This window comes from Rhinatrema bivittatum, chromosome 2 (assembly GCF_901001135.1).
Source record: "Rhinatrema bivittatum chromosome 2, aRhiBiv1.1, whole genome shotgun sequence".
NCBI lineage: Eukaryota > Metazoa > Chordata > Amphibia > Gymnophiona > Rhinatrematidae > Rhinatrema > Rhinatrema bivittatum.
In genome coordinates this window covers 99,534,420-99,549,617 of record NC_042616.1, presented here as the reverse complement: position 1 = coordinate 99,549,617, position 15,198 = coordinate 99,534,420, and the positions used below count along the sequence as shown (strand labels likewise).

At 40.1% G+C, this 15,198-nt stretch overlaps 1 protein-coding gene across 2 annotated transcripts in view; it reads right to left on the bottom strand.

Annotated features, from left to right (window-relative positions):
* Window positions 1–15,198, bottom strand: part of NOM1 (nucleolar protein with MIF4G domain 1) — a 66,418-nt gene that overhangs the window by 43,548 nt on the left and 7,672 nt on the right. For both annotated transcript variants that reach the window (XM_029588496.1, XM_029588497.1), the window contains exons 3-4: window positions 9,035–9,230; window positions 1,924–2,247 (exon numbers count right to left, since the gene is read on the bottom strand). In XM_029588496.1, the coding sequence (XP_029444356.1) occupies window positions 1,924–2,247; window positions 9,035–9,230 (520 nt within the window). The remainder of the gene's footprint in view (window positions 1–1,923; window positions 2,248–9,034; window positions 9,231–15,198) is intronic.

Here is a 15,198-nt window from a genome sequence, read left to right as displayed (position 1 = left end):
TTTCTGACTGCCGCAGCACACTGAACCGACGATTTCAATGTGTTATCCAGTAAAATGTGTTAGCATAGTAAAATTAGAAGAGTCTCTAAGCAGCACTGGCACAAGTCAGAGGGCACGCCAGGCTGAGATGCCCAAATATGACAGGTAGCACAGAAGGAAAGGCGCCTAGGTTTCTTAGCTATAGGCACCAGTCTGTCAGTACGCTTAACAGGCGACTCAAAGATGTGCATTCAGCTGAATTCTCTCTGTAAAATGTATAGGCGTCCAAACTTAAGTGCACAACCAATGGAGCCCAAATTGTGCATACAGGTAAGTGGCGTCTGTGTTAGGCGCGCACTATCACCTGGACGCTCAAGCAAGCATCAGACTAAGCGTCCAAGAACTGAATGCAAAACCTGGATGCACAGCAGACACACTTGCATGAAATGACAGTCCTGAAGAGGACAGCCTAACGCGCAGGAAAAAGGCAGGCGAAAATGCCACCACAGCCTACCATGCAGCATACAGAGAAAAGCCTAAGAAAGAGGCCTAGCCCAAAAGGGCCATTCACCCCACCAGGTTGCCCACGTCCCTTAACCTCCCTCGGAAGGGGGGGGGGGGGGGGAACGAACATTGGAATGGTGCCAGGCACAGAGACCAGAGGAAGCTCTACAAAAAACCCTCCTTCTCTGTGTCTTGTCTTTTTTTTTTTATGCTTTACCTGAGCTCAGCCTTCCCAGCTGAGTAAAGGGATGGTCTCCGGTTACAGGGGAAGAGGGCATATAACATCACCGCCGTGCTCAGTTTCCTGCACCTGCTGCTTTTCAGCTGTTTTAACAGCTAAGTCCATGCCAGCTTTCAAAATTACCTACCTGACCAAGGCTCTCATCTGAGGGACCATGGAAATCACTCTAAGAAATCTCAACCGGGGGAGGGACCATTTGGAATCATTGGAGGAGAGCGGGGCAAATTAACTTTCCTTCTTTTTCTCCTTCTAAAACAAAGCAATCCCCAGTGGGGAGATGCACGTCCACCATCTGCTGGAGACAGAGAATATTGGGAGACAATGAATATTGTCACTGCAGGAGTATACATACTGTGATATCAGCTTTGCTCTGTCTCTATCTGCTGGTAGAGGTGCATAACCCATTGGTTCTGGATTCATCTGTTTAGATACTAAGAAGCAATTATAATTATGCAGGGAAATAGCTATATAATTCTACAAATTTCCTAATCAGTTTCAGCAATGACAGATAAAAGAAATAAACACATCACTTCTTATTCTACTGAACTCAGTTGGACTCTCTCTCTCTATTTAACCATTATTCACCCTTGCTGCTGCAGCCAAGAGTGAATATGGTGCACACTTTTCTTATAAACACTGGGATATCATTAGCTCTATCCCAATGCATTTCTCAAACTTTTGCAGAACAGCACATCTGAAGAAATAAGAGTGGAGGCTAACTACCTGATGTTCTGCAAGCAAGACAAGAAATGGGATTTCCAGTGAATTACATAAGTGATCCGGGAATCAGACAATATATGGGCAAGGATAAGGAGGCACAGTATACTTGTGTTTGAAATTTTAATTGAATATCAGCAGTCACAACTAGGAACTTTTTTTTAAATGTTTGTTAGTGTTGTTTGAGGCTTACAGGATATATATATTGTGTATGGTACATTGAGGATTACATTTATCTGTACACCACTTTGAACAGGTGGTTAGCCTGCATCAGCGGTATACAAGAAATTAAAGAAAAATGTTACTGTTGCCAAACAATCAATCAATCACTATGCACAGGAACACATTTCCCATAACCAGCACTTTGGTTTCTTTTTCTCTTCCTTGTAGTAACTGGAGCATACAACTCAGCCTTACTACACATAACACCGCACAACAAAAGCCACATTCAGTAATTTGGTAATTCCAGGCGTGATTCTTACCCTGGACTGATCCTGAAATTTGCTGCCTATGTTACTGGCCTTGTTCTGGACCTCGCTGATAAGCAGCTTCAGTGCCGACGGGTCGTCCTTCCTCAGGGAGAAGCCCACATTCTTCAGCAAGGACAGGATCAGCTCTATGTCCCTTTCTTCGAAGGTGTCGACCAGCTTCTTAAGGATGTCAAAGACGAGCAGGGACTCCACCACATGGAAGTTATACAGATGAGCAATGAAGGTGATCAGATTGTCGCACTCTTTGCCATCTGTGCCATTCTGGTAGAGGGCATCAAACTTCTTCACCACACTTTCCAGCACATGGGCACCCACCTGTGAACAACCAGCACAACTGAGAAACATTTTATTTCCAGATTAAGCATATTCTTGTCTATTAGAGCTAAAGCAGAAGTACTACAAAAATGCTTTAATCCAAGTTCACTTAGGACTTCAGCCAAACATATGATCTTTTAAGACTTCCCTTTTTCTCTCCATATTTTATTTTTTTTTACTTCATATATAAAGTTTTTGAGGTTTTTAGTTGCTCGTCATAAATAATAAAACCAACCCCTAAGCTCCAAAGCAAATTTATGTAATGCCATGATGCAACGAGAGTACTGGTTGCTTGCATTTCTTTTGCAAAGGAACCACTCATGAAATCTAAGATCATGGGACCCACACTGAAGAGATTGGTGAATTGGGAGGGAAAGGGGTAGTAGGAAATCTAATCTTTTTTTTTCCAATACATATGACAGTGCCACAAATTGCCATGCAGGCACAAATGTGCCTTTTTTGCAGGAAGGTACCTCCACCAAAGCAAGATGAAGGAAGCAGCAAAATACCCACTTTGCTAGTGGAACTTACCCGCACATAAGGCAATTTCTAGCACTCTAGTCCCCCAAAAAAACAGTTCCTTTCTCTCCTGAATTTTAACTATTCAACACCATCTTCCTCTTTCTAGGTTCTCTCACCTATTTCAAGTCTACTTGTAATTACATTACTACCCATTTCTGTGCCGAGTCCCAGTTCTTCTTCCCTGCAGTAAAGTAGCCCCTTTTGCTATTTGGTGTGATATGATACCATGCTATAGCAAGGGCAGGCCATGGGAGTCCAGAGGGAGGAAGTGCCTATTGATAGTCACTTTGCATTGATAATCAATAAGCTACAGGAGAAGGTGAGAGCAGTATCACCGGACAGTAGTGCTGCCTGCCTTTCAACTTCCATGACCTGCTCTTGCTGTAGCAGCAGTTATATTTCTAGCACTGTCAAGTCCCTTCCTAGCTCTGAATTTCTTGTTGCAGCTGCTGATCAGACGTTTCAGACCTTGTGATAAAGTCAGGGCAGTCACCACAAAATCAGATTTCTGCAGATTGCATTACTTAATGGATTCCCTACTCTCTACCACCTCTTTGAAGCTGTTCACATATTCTGACAGTACTGCAATCCCCATCCCCCTTTAGCTTTATATTTAGGTAATATTAGTACACTACAGCTTGACTGTCCCATGTTTCACTGTTCATGTTTCTAAGAGGGCTTTGTTGTGTGCCTGATCTGCACTTTTGAAGTCCAGAGTCAAACACTGAACACCACTGAGCTACACTATGAAAGCAGCACAAACACCGGAAGAATAAATTCAGGGGAGGCGAATTCAAAAACAAGGTGCATGCCCATAACAAATGCATGCTTTTCACCCTCCATAAATATATTTAAAAAAGTTTTAGCCCACCTTTCCCAATATTGCTCTGGGTTGCTTATTGTGTCCTTATCTACATTTTAGAAAAAAAGCTAATGGCCTAGCTCTTTGTAGAAGCATTTACATGAGGTTTCTTCACTTAGTTTAGTTTATTGTTGTTTATATACCGATGACTCAGACTAACCATCACACCGGTTTACAAAATTAGGATACAAGAAATACAATAGTTCATAAAAGAATAACAGCTAAAAGTTACACAGAATAAGAATCAAAATAGCTGTTAGAAACATAATATAGACTTCTACTCAAAACTGTAAAATTAACTATAAAATATATACAATGATTTAAAACTGCAATTAAAATATTGGTAGCCTTTACAATAAAATAAAAATATCGTGCTATTTCTGTTCAATTATTGTATCATGCTTTTATCTAAATTTTCATTCTCCATAAATGCACACTTAAATAGCCATGTCTTTAAGTTTGATTTAAATTGTTTCTTATCTGTAGTCAGTCTCAGGTATGTTGGAAGGGAGTTCCAAAGCTTTGTTCCTGCAACAGATAGAGCACGCTCTCTTACATTGCTTAACCTGGCCGATGTGATAGTAGGGACTGACAAGAGACCTTTGTCAGCCGATCGTAGATTCCTCTGTGGTACATTTATTTATTTGAGTTTTTTCTATACCGGCATTCGCGATGGGATCGCATCATGCCGGTTTACAATAAACAAGGTGTGCAGAAAGGGAAAATAATAATAACATTAACAGGTGCAACAGAAAAAGTAGCAGTTACAATATAAAAGGGACGTAATACAACTTGGAACAGTGAAGAGATGATAGTAATTTAACAGAATAACGAAAACTGCCCAAACCTGGCAAAGTTTTTGATTAACCTGTTGGGTGGTCAGAGTTGTTTAAGGTGAATTAAGGTTCAGATGGTTTCTGGAAATGCTTTCATAAATAACCAGGTTTTAAGTCTTTTCCTGAATGTTGGAAGACAGGGTTCCTGTCTCAGTTCTGGTGGGATGGAGTTCCACAGAGTAGGTCCTGCTGTGGAGAATGCTCTGTCTCTGAGAGTTATGTGCTGAAAGGTTTTGAGCGGAGGAACCTGTAGTGAGTCTCTGTAGGACTCTCTGATTGGTCTGGCGGAGGTATATTTTTTAAATGGGATTTGAAGGTTGAGCGGAGAGAGTTGGTGGATAGCTTTGTAGCTGGTGGTAATGGATTTGTATAAGATTCTGTGGTGAACTGGCAACCAGTGCAAGTCTTTAAGAATAGGAGATATGTGGTCTCTTTTTCTTGTGTTTGTCAGAATTCTGGCCGCCGTGTTCTGAACCATCTGGAGGGGTTTAGTGTGAGAAGACGGGAGACCTAATAGAATGGAATTACAATAATCTAACTTAGAGAGGATTATTGATTGCAAGACTGTTCTGTAGTCATGGAAGTGAAAAAGTGGTTTAATTCTTTTTAAGATGTGAAGTTTATGAAAGCAGTCCTTGGTAGTTTGATTAATAAAAGATTTTAGATTTTGCCGATTGTCAATGATAACCCCTAGGTCTCTTACTTGTGATGTTTGATAGCCAGTTGGTGGATTTGAGGTGAGGTTATTGTTTTCAGGGGAAATTAGAAGAAATTCGGTTTTTGAAGAATTTAGGATTAGATTTAGGCTTGAGAGGAGGTTGTCTATTTGTAGCAGGTAATTTTCCCAGTATTTAATAGTTTTTGTGAGGGATTCTTTGATGGGGATGACGATCTGGACGTCATCCGCGTACAGAAAGTATTTGAGGTTCAGTTTGGTTAATAGTTGACATAGGCGGAGGAGGTAAATATTAAAGAGCGTGGGCGACAGTGAGGAACCCTACGGAACTCCTAGCGAGGAAGGATAAAACTGAGATTCTTTGTTGTGTATTTTGACTTTGTATCCTCTGTTTCCTAGGAATGATTTGAACCAGGCAAGAGCAGAGCCTGTTATTCCAATGTTCGCTAGTTGAATTAGGAGGAGGGAGTGATTAACAGTATCAAAGGCAGCCGATAGGTCGAGGAGTATCAGTAGGTAGGCATGACCTTTATCAAGGCCCATGATGAGGTAATCTGTTAAGGATATGAGAAGAGATTCTGTACTTAGGGATTTTCGGAAGCCATATTGAGTGGGGAATAATAAATTGTGGTCTTCGAGGTACTCTGATAATCTGGCGTTAACTAATTTTTCCATTACCTTAGCAATGAAAGGGAGATTGGAGATTGGGCGAAAATTGGAAGGGTCTTTGTTATTTAAATTAGGATTTTTTAAGAGTGGTTTGATGGAGGCAATTTTCAGGTCATCTGGATAGATTCCCTGTGCCAAGGAACAATTGATAATGTCAGTCAGGGCTTTAGAGATGGTATCTGGTATTAGCAGCAGTAGTTTGGAAGGAATATGGTCAAATGGGTGGGATGAGGGTTTCATTCTCTTTAATACTGATTGGGTCTCTGAAGTTGCGATCGGTTCAAAGGCTTGTATGGAAATGCCTTTGTAGGGGTGGAGGTATGCGCTGGAGGGCGCTAAGGTATTAGGTTTCAACTGTGATTGCAGTTTGGTTATTTTGTTACTGAAGAACATGGCTAATTCCTCTGCTTTTTCTTGCGCTTGGTTGAGAGGGATGTCTGGAGGGTTGACTTGAGTTAACTTCGAAACATAAGAGAAAAGGGCTTTTGAATCGAAGATGAGGTGATGTATCTTGTGAGCGTAGTAGTCCCTTTTTGTTTTTAATGTAGCGCTCTTGTATATGTGGAGTGCGAATTTGTAAGCCGAGTGGGAAGTCGGAGATGGTGCTTTACTTTCTTTTTGTCGAAGGGAGAGTTTAAGTTTATGAAGTTCTTCATTGAACCAGGGTTGTCTTTTGGAGGAGTTGTGGTTTGGTTTTTTTGTAACCTGAAGACAGAGTTTGTTTGCTGCTGATACTGTGATGTTGGACCAGGAGTGGAGAGCTGAGTTAGGATTAGAGATGTCTATGAGAGGTAGTTCTGGAACAAGGTGTTTGTGTAGTTCATCGGATGAGCAAAGTTTTCTGTAGATAAATTGCAGTTGAGGATCGTGATTGTTAATCGATTGTGCCAGCGAAAAACTGGTAGAGATTAATGCATGGTCTGACCAGGGGACCGATTTGCATATGGGTGGTGCTGTGTGAGAGATGCCTGAGTTTACAAAAATTAGATCCAGGATGTGCCCTGCTCTGTGTGTGGGTTTGTTGATTATCTGCATGAATCCCATGGCAGTCATGGCATTTAGGAATGTTTCGCAGTTTGTAGAAGGAGAAGGGTCGTCAACATGTAAGTTAAAATCTCCCAGTATAATGGCTGGAGACTCAAGGTTTAGGTGTGTCGCTATTAATTCAAGAATGGGAGAGGCGTCTGAGTCCAGAAGTCCTGGGGGGGCATAAACTAGCATGATTTGCAGGTGCTCAGATTTGAAGAAGCCAGCTTCAATTTTGAGGGAGAGTAGATTGGGAATTGAGCAAGTCTTAGCTCTTTTTTGACTGCAAGGAGAATACCCCCACCCCTTTTTTTCTGTCTAGGAATAGAAAAGAAATCGTGTGTTTCAGTTGGAAGTTGGTTTATTAGTGCGGTGTCCGTATGTTTAAGCCATGTTTCAGTTATTGCGCATAGATCAGGATTAGTGTCCAGAAGAAGGTCATTGAGGATTAGTGTTTTTTTGGTAAGAGATTGGGCGTTGAATAAAATCAGAGAGAAAAGAGCTAGGCCTAGAGTCTGTAGTCTTATTGATGTGTCTTATTGTAGTCTTATTGATGTGTTTAGCCATTCTGTGTGGTCTCCATGAATGACATTGTAAATTATACATGCAACCTTATATTGGATACGGTTTTGGATAGGGAGCCAATGTAAACTGATCAGAATTGGAGTAATATGGTCCCTCTTTTTTGAGCCGGTCAAGACTCGTGCTGCTGCATTCTGTAGAAACTGGAGCGGACAAATACTGGACATTGGCAGACCAAGTAGCAGTGAATTACAATAGTCTAAATTAGCAAAAATAAGTGACTGTAATACGGCTCTAAAATCTGAAAAGTCTAAGAATGGTTTGAGTCTACGTAAAGTAAGTAATTTAAAATAACCGTCCTTCAATTTTGTTGAAATATGTTTTTTAAGAGAAAATTCGGTATCTATAACAACACCGAGATCACGTACCTTAAAACATGGATTTATTTTTACATTGCCCGGGAAATTCAATAGTGGAATGTTGCTCAGATGCCATTTACATTCAAGCAGTAAAATTTCAGTTTTATCAGTATTTAAAACTAGCTTTAATTGTTGAAGTAGTTTTATTATTGCTAAAATATACATTTTTATAAGTTCTAAAGCATCTTCTATGGTATTATCGATCGGGACCAAAAACTGTATATCGTCTGCATATACATGAAATTTCAAACCTAGACTGTTTAAAAAATGGCTGAAGAGATGTTCAGATTAATTGGAGTTGACGGGTCTGTTGAATTGTACTGATGGATACTGTATTTTAAATATTAGGCTAGATAATCACTAGTTTGATTTGCTGATTTATTAATATTATGCTATTTTTATAGTATTTGACTATTAATTTTTATTATTTGTGCCGGCCCTGAGGAGTTGCCCAGTTTGCCACCGACCACTAAGGCCACCACTGAAGTAAGAATATATCAAAATTATGCTTAAAATGTCTACAGGATATCAATCTTACATACTGGACTAAAATGTGTTTTTCAATTTTTAAGTAAATTTATTCTTGTAAATTTCAACTTATATTTTTTGTTTTTCCATTGCTATATATTCATCACCTACACACACATCCTTGTGCACTGCCTCTTAAATACTTACAAATTAGTGTATCTCCTAAACTGCTTTTCTTCTACCGTGAATGTTTCTGCTACAGGATCAAAAGACACTTAATTGGGATTAGTACATTTGCCTCTTGGCAAAGTTCTGATGGAAATCATTAAAGTACTATCTATAATGATTTCCTTTGGATACCTTTCCTTCTGACCTTCATTATAAGTCAGTGGTATTAGCAAAAAATGTTTAAATCATTGTACTGGCAGTTAAAACAAAGTAATTTTGTTTCAATGTTTATTTAAGTCCTGAAGTCATAATGCGTAAAGATTTTGAGTATTTGTGCTGCTTCAGCACTTGCACCACTTTCGAAGTAAACCCAGGAAGTTCTGTGCCTTCCAGATCAGAGCCCCATTCAGACATCCCACGGATAAACGTGAAGCATGACTACAGGCGACCATGGTCTTTCAGCAGGACTTTCTTCTCGCAATCTAAAATGTTTGCAGATACAGTAAAAGCTCTTTCAAAAAGCTAATTCTGAAGGAAACAGTACCACGTATCAACAATGCAAATGCCAATGCAAACTTTTTGTTAAGTGCAGTCAGTTCATCATCAACTGAAGTATTACCTCAATTCCGACAGTACAATGCAGGACGCTGGCCAAAAGGACATGCTCCATCATGAGCCTGTCCGGCATCCTGGCTGGAGTGATGCAAGCGCACATCAGAACATCAGTCAGAGTCTCATTCATGTCATTTCTGCTGTTAGTCATGTATAACTCTTCTAACTGACCACTTATGGATGCCATGTTGGGTTCACTCAACCTATTGAGGGGAAAAAAAAAAAGACCATGGTCAGGATACATTTAGTGCTTGTTTCTTCCACATTTCTTCTTTGCACATGTACTTAATTTCTCCCCAAAGCAAACAGATTTAAAAATTCCTTTTTTCACTCAATATCTCTTAAACAGAGTCATTTGTTAAAATTAGCATTTCTAAACTAATCTCTCTATAATACAGAAAGCCTGCTCAAATGATGGTTAAGATGTATGGACTATTTTTTTTTTCTGTTAAATTATTGCATGCCTTGACACTGCTGCTCAGGGCGTGGTAGAACATGGTTTAAAGAACACATACCAGCTTCCTGTCAAATACATCTTGAAATTAGCAATCAATACAAATCATTACTTCTTACCAGCACATTATTGACCAGAATAAAATGGCCTTTTCTAAACATACTACACTAGTCTGAAAAATATGTCACATAATAAATACAGAATGCACTATTGCTTCCAAAAACATACCATCTCACCTCAGAGTGGAGGAGTAGCCTAGTGGTTAGAGCAGCGGGCTATGAACCAGGAGACCAGGGTTCAAGTCCCATTGTCGTTCCTTATAAGCTTGGGCAAGTCACTTTACCCTCCATTGCCTCATCTACAAATTTAGATTGTAAGCCCTCTGGGGATAGGGAAATACCTACAGTACCTGAATGTAATCCGCTTTGAAGTGCTGAAAAAACGTGCGAAAAGCGGAATATAAAAAAAATCTAGTGCAGTTCCCATTATCAACAGATAGTCCCTTAGTCAGTCTTCAAGGGCCTCTAATACTTACAGTACATGGAAAAAGCTGAAATTACTCCATATCAATAAAAGCTTCCTTCAGCTTCCCTGGTCTTACATTTTTGATCCTCTACATCCCCATACTGTTTTTCTCTTAGAAAACAAAAGCAGCTTACAACAGCCAGATCGCCGAAAAAAAATACAAAAACTGCACATAGATAACTCACACGGCAGCATATTCCATAAACATGGCACCATACAAGACAAAGCTCTCATTCATATAGTTGTCTTCTTTCCAGAGATGTGCATTTGTTTTTCACAAAATTGTCTAATTCATTGTGGTTCGGGGGCAATGAAAAACAAACTTGTTAGCGTGCGCTAACTATGGTTAGTGTGCACCAACACAAAAATCGGGACCCACAAAAAAACAAAAAAAAAACAAAACTGCAGGGAAAAACAATTTCCCTCTGGGGCCCGAAAACGAAGCCCGAAGAGATACAAACAATCCACATCTCTACTTCTTTCTATGATGGAATCACCAACAATCAGTCTTCTTAAGATTGGATATACAGTTGACAGAATTTGTAAGATGTGTAGCATTACAGGAATGTCTACATTCAAGGTTCTACAGTAATCAATTCATATGATGTGACTGCAGAATGCACCAGAGTGGCCAGAATATTCACAGTTAACTAAGGCTTGAGCTTCCAGATCATATGCAGACTCTGAAGTGAAACCTCCTTCTCCCAAAACAGAAAATGTTAGCACATTATCCTATAGCGCCCATTAGTTATCTATCTGAAGACTTAAACCTATTTGCTGCTAACTAGAGCAAGGTCAATGCAATCTCAAAATCCAATGCACCATAAAAACATCATACCATTCTTAGGTAGAAAACTTAAATCCAGAACCTCCAGGGTAGCATTCTCTGAAATGCTCCCTGTTCCACGTGCAGGTCACCAGAGGCAGGCAGAGCTCCGGAGTCTCAATGCGTGGATGAGACGATGGTTCAAGGAAGAGGGATTCAGTTTTGTTAGGAACTGGGGAACCTTTTGGGGAAGGGGGGGGGAGTCTCTTTCGAAGGGATGGGCTCCACCTTAACCAGGGTGGAACCAGACTGCTGGCGCTAACCTTTAAAAAGGAGATAGAGCAGTTTTTAAACTAGAACAAAGGGGAAAGCTGACAGTCGCTCAGCAGCGCATGGTTCAGAGAGAGGTATCTTCAAAGGATACTAATGATGCATTAGAATTAGGGCATCCCAACAGTGAGGTTCCAATAATAAGAAGTAGTCCAAGTGCCTGTAACTAAAAACTCACCTGAGATAAAAAATTCTAACTTATCCCTATCAATTAAAAAGCAGAATGAAAATACAAACAAAAAAACACACTTTGAAATGTTTGTATGCTAATGCCAGAAGTCTAAGAAGTAAGATGGGAGAATTAGAATGTATAGCAGTGAATGATGACATAGATTTAATTGGCATCTCAGAGACATGGTGGAAAGAGGATAACCAATGGGACAGTGCTATACCGGGGTACAAATTATATCGCAATGACAGAGAGGAGCAGTCGGGAGGCAGTGTGGTGCTTTATGTCCGGGATGGCATAGAGTCCAACAGGATAAACATCCTGCATGAGACTAAATCACAACTGAATCTTTATGGTTAGAAATCCCTTGTGTGTTGGGGAAGACTAAAGTGATAGGAGTATACTACCGTCCACCTGGTCAAGATGGTGAGACCGACAGTGAAATGCTAAGAGAAGTTAGGGAAGCTAACCAAATTGGTAGTGCGGTAATAATGGGAGACTTCAATTACCACAGAAACACTGGTGCGGGATAAAGTTATTGCTTCCACACAAATAAGTATAAGTCAATGAATATTTATTCGATAACAGAAGTTCATTTATGGCAACTCCATCAGTTGTACCAAAATACTCTTGAAGTCCCCCTTCTGTTATCGAATAAATATTCATTGACTTATACTTATTTGTGTGGAAGCAATAACTTTATCCCGCACCAGTGTTTCTGTGGATTGTTATATGTGCAGGGTTTGTGCTTCTCTGGACTTTTAGACTTCAATTACCCCAATATTGACTGGGTAAATGTATCATCGGGACATGCTAGAGAGATAAAGTTCCTGGATGGAATAAATGATAGTTTTATGGAGCAATTGGTTCAGGAACAGACAAGAGGGAGCAATTTTAGATCTAATTCTCAGTGGAGAACAGGATTTGGTGAGAGAGGTAATGGTGGTGGGGCCGCTTGGCAATAGTGATCATAATATGATCAAATTTGATTTGACTGGAAGGGGGACAGTAAGCAAATCCATGGCTCTCGTGCTAAACTTTCAAAAGGGAAAACTGATAAAATGAGAAAAATAGTTAGTAAAAAACTGAAAGGAGCAGCTACAAAAGTAAAAAGTGTGCAAGAGGTGTGGTCATTGTTAAAAAAAATACCATCCTAGAAGCACAATCCAGATGTATTCCACACATTAAGAAAGGTGGAAAGAAGGCAAAATGATTATCGGCATGGTTAAAAGGGGAGGTGAAAGAAGCTATTTTAGCCAAAAGATCTTCATTCAAAAATTGGAAGAAGGATAGAACAGAAGAAAATATGATAATTCATAAACGTTGGCAAGTTAAATGTAAGACATTGATAAGACAGGCTAAGAGAGAATTTGAAAAGAAGTTGGCCGTAGCAGAAAGCCTGTGAGGGAGTCAGTTGGACCGTTAGATGATCGAGGGGTTAAAGGGGCACTTAGAGAAGATAAGGCCATTGCGGAAAGATTAAATGATTTATTTTCTTCGGTGTTTACTGAAGAGAATGTTGGGGAGGTACCCATACTGGAGAAGGTTTTCATAGGTAATGATTCAGATTAACTGAACCAAATCATGGTGAACCTAGAAGATAGGGTAGGCCTGATTGACAAGCTTTAGAGTAGTAAATCACCTGGACCGGATGGTATACACCCCAGAGTTCTGAAGGAACTAAAAAATGAAATTTTAGACCTATTAGTAAAAATTTGTAACCTGAATTAAAATCATCCATTGTACCTGAAGACTGGAGGACAGCCAATGTAACCCCCATATTTAAAAAGGGCTCCAGGGGCGATCCTGGAAACTACAGACCGGTTAGACTGACTTCAGTGCCAGGAAAAATAGTAGAAAGTATTCTAAACATCAAAATCACAGAACATATAGAAAGACATGGTTTAATGGAACAAAGTCAGCATGGCTTTACCCAAGGCAAGTCTTGCTCACAAATCTGCTTCACTTTTTTGAAAGAGTTAATAAACATGTGGATGAAGGTGAACCTGTAGATGTAGTGTACTTGGATTTTCAGAAGGCATTTTACAAAGTTCCTCATGAAAGGCTTCTAGGAAAAATAAAAAGTCATGGGATAGGTGGCAATGTTCTTTCATGGATTACAAACTGGCTAAGAGACAGGAACAGAGAGTAGGATTAAATGGTCAATTTTCTCAATGGAAGGGTGTGGGCAGTGGAGTGCCTTAGGGATCTGTATTGGGACCCTTACTTTTCAATATATTTATAAATGATCTGGAAAGAAATACGACAAGCGAGGTAATCAAATTTGCAGATGATACAAAATTGTTCAGAGTAGTTAAATCACAAGCAGATTGTGATAAATTGCAGGAAGACCTTGTGAGGCTGGAAAATTGGGCATCAAAATGGCAGATGAAATTTAATATGAATAAGTGCAAGGTGATGCACATAGGGAAAAATAACCCATGCTATAATTACACGATGTTGGGTTCCATATTAGGTGCTACAACCCAAGAAAGATCTAGGCATCATAGTGGATAACACATTGAAATCGTCGGTTCAGTGTGCTGCGGCAGTCAAAAAAGAAAACAGAATGTTGGGAATTATAAGAAAGGGAATGGTGAATAAAACGGAAAATGTCATAATGCCTCTGTATCGCTCCATAGTGAGACCGCACCTTGAATACTGTGTACAATTCTGGTTGCCGCATCTCAAAAAAGATATAATTGCAATGGAGAAGGTACAGAGAAAGGCGACCAAATTGATAAAGGGAATGGAACAGCTCCCCTATGAGGAAAGTCTAAAGAGGTTAGGACTTTTCAGCTTGGAGAAGAGACGGCTGAGGGGGGATATAATAGAGGTGTTTAAAATCATGAGAGGTCTAGAACGGGTAGATGTGAATTGGTTATTTACTCTTTCGGATAATAGAAAGACTAGGGGGCACTCCATGAACTTACTATGGAGGGCAACTAAAGCTGCTACACTGATTTAGAAGTGTATTTCTGGGCCACTCGTAGATACTGCAATCAGTCTATGTTGTTGCTTAACTATATGTTACTGCCACCGTCACTACTCAGCTGGAGATCATTAGTGCTATGTTCTTTGGTCTATTTCTGTTTGACCTATACTTATGGTAAGATGTATTAGTTCAGTTCTGGTTCTGTCAAAGTTCGACCTTACTCTATGCAATGTTAAATTAAAATAATTCTGTACTGTTGGTCATGCTCAGGCTTCTATTTATTTGCATTTATAGGCTGCTAATGCCTTAGCCCAAAATGTCTTACAACTCATCGTACACAGTCCAATATAAAATGATAAAACCACTAAAATTTAAAAAAAAAAAACCCAGAAAAACAAATACATTGTAGCAAATAAATATAAATTCTGTAAATTAGATCACAATTGCTCAAAAGATTAAAAAAGTTAACAAAATCATAAAACATTTTACTTTGCGTCCTCCAGCTCCCAGCTACTTCCATCCCCATCTCACCTCCTCTGCCGGGGCTCGCGCAGCCCAGTCGTGGCAAGAGCCTGCTCACCTAAAACCTATCGGTGAGCCGTGCAGAGGAGGCGCCAAAACGAAAGCTTTCAAGAAGGAGGGAGAGGAAAACTAAAAATCCACGAAAGGAAGCGACAATCACCTCGCGGTAAGTGAGCCGCTCCCCCTGAAAGGCATTAGGCCTATCAGAGGGCAGATAGAGTCCCTTTAAATTCGCGTGCCGGGCATCGCGGGTCCAAAGGAGCGTGACCTAAGGGGCCTGCCCCTTAGTGAGCCCCAGATACCAGGGCAGAAGAAACCCCCACAAAACAACTATTTTTATACCACATACCGATATATCATCTAAGTATACTATCAGCCTTCATCCACCATAACACAACTTTAATGAACTCTTACAGCACACTCCAGCACTCGTCCTGACCCCATCAAGCACACTCCAGCACTCGTCCTGA